This window comes from Opisthorchis viverrini (assembly GCF_000715545.1).
Source record: "Opisthorchis viverrini unplaced genomic scaffold opera_v5_180, whole genome shotgun sequence".
Lineage (NCBI taxonomy): Eukaryota > Metazoa > Platyhelminthes > Trematoda > Opisthorchiida > Opisthorchiidae > Opisthorchis > Opisthorchis viverrini.
In genome coordinates, this window is record NW_008751837.1 from 327,101 (window position 1) to 334,063 (window position 6,963).

Sequence of the window (6,963 nt, forward strand, 5' to 3'; positions counted from 1 at the left end):
CCGTAGAATGCAGTTTCTGACCACTGACAACAGTGTTGTCGTCCTTGTTGCTGTAGAACTCTCAGGGGCGAATGACCTCTCATGTTATACTACGTGATAGAATGTGCGAAGTGTTTAATAAACCACTCGTTTGTTTGCACGCAATTCTTTCTTGATGGTCCCTGTACTACGTGCAAGTAAAAAGAGCTCTTTAACGCAGGGATGAATAACTGAATGGAGAAAAGCAAAGAAACGCAACACAGCTGTTTAGCTACTGCTGCCAATCCTGCTCAAATCCTGCAAGTTACAGAAAAAACAGGCTGCAAATCCTACAAAGGAGTCAGAAGTGGCCACTTTTACTGTGATCAATGTGCACTGATGCAGGAGATTGCGTCGTTTATTCGCAACCTCATAGATTGGATGCTGACGACCTGGACTCTGCTGAATCGTCCTCAGATCAAAGACAACCAACCCTTTCTCTCATCACGGCCTTGAACACCTGTCGGATTAGTCTGGTTTATAGCATAGGAAAGGAAAATCCATTTACGGATTCAAGTAGCTTGTGCTATAACAATTTCTCAAACCAACTCAGTTTTGAGCAGATTGTTAACAAAGCCAAGATGCTCGTCTTTTTTCCGTACAAATACCTCTGGGTGTGTTGTGGTCACAATAGAGAGGGGATAATGTAGTTTAAAAACAATGAGAATCGTTCGGCGCATAGGATTCGCTTGGCTAAAGTTTGCATCGTGCAAACCACTGTGCATCGTGACTATTATGCTCCGCCAAGTTTTATGAAGAAAAATTCGGCGACGGGCTACTCTAGGTATGAGTGATGGATGCGGTAATCCCTGTCGCTCTACCGTCTTATCGTTCCAGAAATGAGTGCTCATTTGACCCAATGAAGATTCGAAAGATATGCGGATTCAGTAAGTCCAAGTGAATAAATAGACTGCTTCAGGGTAGTGAAGTGATAAGATATGATAAACTTTGAAAAAACACCACGAGTTAGTTTCCCTCTCAACAAGGGCATGGTGAGATGCATGTGCAGTGCAGTTTCTTGTGGTCTGGGAGTAAGTAGGCACCCGACTACTCCATTTGTTTATCAGTGTATGTTGGCTATTTGTGGGAATCAGATTTCAGATTGACTCTGAGTAACTTCTATCCAGCAAAAAGTGAAGGAAATTCTAAACGGATCATCTCGTGGACTGGAAAGAATTTACCTCCTTTGTAGCAAATAACATATTTCACCCTTGGAGACCGTCGAGAAAGACTTGTCTACACGGAAAACAACGACTAATTTTGGAAAACGGATACGCTCAGAATTTCTTACATATCACGTTAGATTCAACAGACTGTATGATTAGACACATGCTACGGCCGTAATTGATGTAATGCTTTCTTAGCTTATCTACAATTGTAAATGGAGGTTTTCTCCATACTTGTTTTTATTCGTCGCATCCTATAAGACAATGGTTTCGAGCTTCCATTGGAGAAAGCATAGCAGACTTTCGGAAAATCGTGCTTGTAATACTCGATAGGGCTAAACACACTGGTGCCAAGTCGCCGACACGCGTCCCGGAAACATCTATTAGAGATGCCTTACCTGCCGAACATTGAATTTGAGGGAACAGCTTTGAGCGAATAAAATCCCTCTTTTTCATCATTTTCAAAATATTCACAGCAAACTACAGAGAATCATTACTTCTAAAACAAAAGACAATTTTTGGTTGCTAAGTGATCTGTAAAAGGATCTTATAGGAACATATAGCATAATTGGCTTTAGACAGAAAAAAAGTAATGCAAGAAATGTAAAAGCAAGTCAACCAGCCCCTAATCATGAGGATTTTCTAGAACCACGAAAATTCCACACTTGATGGTACTCTGGTAGCTACAGCACCAGAATATCGAAAATGCCAATCTAATGACCAACATCAATGTTCGCAACAGCATATTTTAGGTACATAACTGAAACGCTGTGGAAAGTCGTCGGAAAAATTTCTCTGCCAATATGGAAATATGATTTCCTCACAAGTTTATTATTAAGCAACATTGGCAACCCACTGCTGATTTCAATCTCTTTCGGGTTCATTGGTTGGACGAGCTTCCAGAATTTCATTAAAGATCCCGTTTCCATAAAACAAGATAATTACTCAAAATATTAAAGCTGTGGTCGAGGAGACCATTTGACCTGCCTTCCTTGTTCCACCCGGACAGCTCAATGAAAGGTCGATTTCTTACAAAAATGACAGGTTGACTTCTTCAGTGTTTTTACGATGATGGTAATTACAATCTAACAATACGCAAAATTAGACCATTTTCTGTTCATCTGGCATCCATGACGGCGTTCGAGCTTTCCAGAATCCAATCAAACTCCTGTAATTATTTAGGAAAATCCAAGTCCAGAGATCAGTACTCATCAATTTCCCCGTGGGAATTGAATGCCTCTCATACAGGGGGAGAATATGCTCAAGTGTGTGCCAATAAAACCGTACCTTTACTCAGCAATAGACTGTAGTAGTTCTTTCAGCCATCAGTGAAGTGCAAAGTAAGAATTAACTAACCCACCCACTAACTAAGTCTACTAGGACTTTACCTTGCTATATTCACCAAATTCTCCCGTACATTTCACCTTATAACCACCATGCAAAGTGATAAATTTACAGCCCTTCTAAAGCACTGTAAACCTCGAAAGCGACAGGCTGCGCGGCTTGTTACCATTTTAAACAACATTGTTAACAGCAGTACAAAAGTGTACATGCATATATTTACCAAAACTTTAAACGCTGGCATTCAAACGGGGGCAAATTTTATGACCGAATTCTCCGGACCAGAGCAGGAGTACAATCCATCCTTTCACTCTAACAAAGTTCAGCTTGAATGTAAGTCAGTTTTCTTGCAATACAACTTTGCCTAACAAGATAAAACGGAACGAAATGTCTTTCTGAATATGTCACCCAGCCACCCACCCACCGTTAGACCCATGAAAAGTCAATTCGTTGTACAAAGTTTGACTGTCCTAAATCAGTCCGTTCATTGTTCGACAACTGCTGTGCTTCCATTTTTACAACAACATTGGGTTGAATCATCAGTCACTCAGATTTTTATTTCTCAGCCTTGGCTCTACCGATTACTGCACAGGTCAAAGGTGTTCCAGAATTTCCACTTTTCAGACTTTCCGCATTGCGGCCCAAACCAAGATCGTCCTCATGATCCGTGATGGCCAGAACTAGACCGATGAAGCCATGCGAAGGGTCGTTGTAAACGGGCAAATAGTCCAGGTTGAATTGCATGACACCCTCAGAATCTGTTTGCATATTTCCGAGATCGCCTGCATGTCGATACGCAGTTTTCTCACCTCCGTGTTGGGCACTAAAAGAGTTTAAAACAACTGGAGCTCATTACTTTCTGATAAGGGAATAAATCAATACGTTGTTCATCGGGTTTGCAATGATATGAAAACAAATTTCGCGCTAAAAGTAGTCCAGACCCAAGAAGGTCAAAGCCGGCTTTGGGGTATGCGTTGTAAGTAAACCCCTCCATGAAAATATTTGTTCTTAAACAAAAAAATTAATCACCAAACTGTCCAGTTCTGCAAACATCAGGTCGGTAACAGTCTGCTCTTTCTGAGCCTATTTTACTGAGGTCAGCAGCATTATAAATCTCTAGACAAAATGCAATATCACCAGTTTCCTCATATTCTTGAAAAATTTCCATGTCTTAACGATCACTCCGATGCCAATTTCATGTCAGTGGTGCTAATTACGCGCAACCAGAACGCTTTTTGAGCCAACGTTCAACGCATTCGACAAGCGTGAGAACGTTCGCCTGTTTAAGTGCAGTAATCCATGTGTGTCCACCACGAGCTGTCGGAGTGGTAGTAACACGTTAGCGTCGGGCGTCAGATCCCCGAGATTCATATCCAGACATAATCAATGATGTTCACCACGGAGAAAAATTCAAGTCCAATTCTTCTCTCTTTTGATGTGGACTAGCCAAAATATTTTCGTCGGGACAGAAGGCGGACGGTTCACATGAGAAAGATATTTACCCGACAAATCTTGCAACAATAAATAAATAACAAAAACTCACAACACCTGTCAGCCATCTCAATCGCCTTCTCGGCCGGAAGTTTAAATTAAACCAGTTCTTGCTTATCAGCAACATCATTATCCTCACCAAAATTATCCCCTTTCGCAAACTTACGGTTATGAGCAGAAGTAACAGCAGAAAAAGTTTGTTTACAGACACATTTTAGCTTATTTACACTCTGTGAAGATAACGAGAAAGGCGACGGAGCAGGGAAATTAAACCTGATAAGTAAACAAAACTGATGTCGCTGCTACCACTGATGATGATGATGATGATGATGATGATGATGATGATGATGATGATGATGATGACGGTGATTATGATGATAATGATGATCGTGTAGAAAACGAGAAGTATATGCGACACAGTGCATAGAAGAATTGCGTCTGATAAATTTCCGTGAGGATGTATTGTTGACAGCCGTGTAACAGCCATGTTCCATCCGTTCCAGAAGCTGTTCAAATCCCCTGTTTCAAATTCCTGGCTATTTAGTTCCATGGACCAGCTGGGTAGTATTTACCACTTGGTCTCACACATAAACGCCTTCTGGACAGGACTGCGTGGGATTCACAAGACATGCGAAGGTTTTGGACTCATTCTTAACGCTGTATCGAACTCGACTGCCTGGTGATGGGGCTTCAGAAACGGCTTTCATAGCCTTTCGCATCATCATCATCATCATCATCGACAGCATGGCATCAGTGCTCAACACCGATGGTTCACTGGCGTACCATAGGCTTTCTGGCTACTATCAATCAGACTTACCGTTTAACAAAACTCCAGTGTGCACCAGCATTAAGACAATGGTTGCTTATGTCCCCAGTCTCATGCACATGGACTCCAAGTGTCTCGTTCGGTGGAAGACCCGCAACTGTTCCGTTGATTTGAATTCTTCCATTAGGCAGTGGCACAAAGCGAACTTGGCCGTCATACGGTGCTACAAATGTGGCAATGCCTGGTATGAGTCCAGCTGCCTTTGAAGAACCAGAATTCTCTGAGAAGAAACGTTGGGGGTAGGGAGGTGTTAAAAAATTATGTATATTTTAGCTGATATTCAGGACACAGCTGGTCCCAAACTTAATACAACCATTTGCTCAAAGGAATGCTTAGGCGGCATCCGGCTATCTGTACAAAAGAGAAGCAGCTGCCTCCGGTGCAGAGTGAATAAACTTCACCTCATCTCCGTTTTAAAAATACACCAAAGTAAGCAGAATGATTTGCATAGACAACCCCTTTACTTCAGCAGTTCTCAGATACCCTAAGACTACTGAATCCATCAGTGTACGAAGCACATATTCAAGCGCATAGCCCTCCTCCGAAGTGAGAAATAATACCAGAAGCAAATTGAATAGATTTAAAAGATGGGCACTTGGTAGAAAGCTTTAAAAACCTGTATAACCCAGAAGACACTCTCTGGGTATGCGTTGATTGGATTCCACCTATTTCACGCTACCAACCCAATAAAACCTTATCGCTGACGGAGCTATTCATTTTTATCAGTGTGATTCATAGATCATATTGTCTATTTTCTGCATTTCGGTTAAGAATATTTCCTACTGCTTAGCGCACAGCCTAGACGACTGATGCATACGTTACCCATGAAAACCCATTCTCTCCAAACTCTGAAATTTCGCAGTATTCACTAGTTGGTTGAATGTACGGCATCTCTTCTGCCTTCTTTTTGTCCCTACTTTTTAAAAATAAAAAATCTTCGGCAAACACGAGTGTGGATCTGCTGGAGCTAATTTCTGGAACCAAACCGTCTAATACCGATACTGGAACCGCAATCCAGCATCAATGTACAGCCGTTAGACACAAATGGGAGAGATTATGAGCAAAAGTTTGATCCTGAGTTACACCCGTAAGCATTCCAGGACCGGAAGTAGAACTATCAGTTTGTACTTTCGCTCTCATCAATTACAGTCGAACAATGGTAATTTCTACTTTGGGTCATGAGATGACCTGACCCTTGGCTGCCATGAGTCTTGAGAAGCATTGAGGCATGATGCGTTGCAATCCTGAAAATCAAGCAAGTTATTCGGAAAGCAGTGAACCTCTCCAACACAGTCTTAATCAAGTAGCATTGCATAACATACGACAGACCCATCTTACTAGGCTTGGTTCTGGTACTCATGACCTAATGGAACCCAAGCATTTTTTCCTATTTTCTACTAGCTATAGGCCCACCATTGTCCTCAAAAAGAATGACAAAATCGTTGAAGGCAAAGATAGTGAAAAACACCGGGTTATCCTTTAAAACAATGATAGCCTGTTGATGGACGGGTCACGGTAAATACTGAGGGAATTGTGACATCATGCCATAACCTAAAGTAACACGAAGGAGAAGGTCTTCGCTGCGGAGTTATTCAACTGACCAGTTACAGACTACTGGACAGGGAAGTAAAACTCTCATTTGCGTCTTATTTACAAAAGCTGAACATCTATCTTCTCCTGAACGCGTCTTCTTGAACTTTCCTGGATATTCATTGACCAAATCATTCACTGCTCAAATCCAAGCAGATGCTACAAAGCGACTCCACACGTTCCGCAACAGATCTCTTTTTTCAAGAGACTCAACAACGAATTTACAAGAAAACACACTACTCACATGCCTTTCCATCAGTAGTATCACCGTTACACCGGTACCTGGATGGTAAACAAACACGGCGTGCCAGTGCCCTTTATTTTGCCGTAATACTTAGGCCGGCTGATGGCTTACGGCAGACCTCTACACGTTTGCTCGGTGATCTTATTTCATCAGCTTTAAATCAGCGTCAAAGGCTCGAGTGCAGCATTGCTTTCGGTTCAGCGCAAACATCAATTGGAGAAATTACGGAACCGATTGAGAATCCATCGTTTCAGAAGAGCTTGGTAAACAATCGATAGTTTTTTATT

The 6,963-nt window shown here is 41.8% G+C and overlaps 1 protein-coding gene across 1 annotated transcript; it reads right to left on the minus strand.

The window, feature by feature from the left end:
- Positions 1-3,080: 3,080 nt before the first annotated feature.
- On the minus strand, positions 3,081-5,060 carry T265_14350 (hypothetical protein; the record flags this gene model as incomplete). The annotated part of the gene is made up of 2 exons (XM_009173272.1): positions 3,081-3,348; positions 4,834-5,060. Coding segments are annotated over 2 exons (495 nt in total), but the record flags the coding sequence as incomplete, so codon positions are not given.
- Between the last annotated feature and the right edge of the window lie 1,903 nt (positions 5,061-6,963).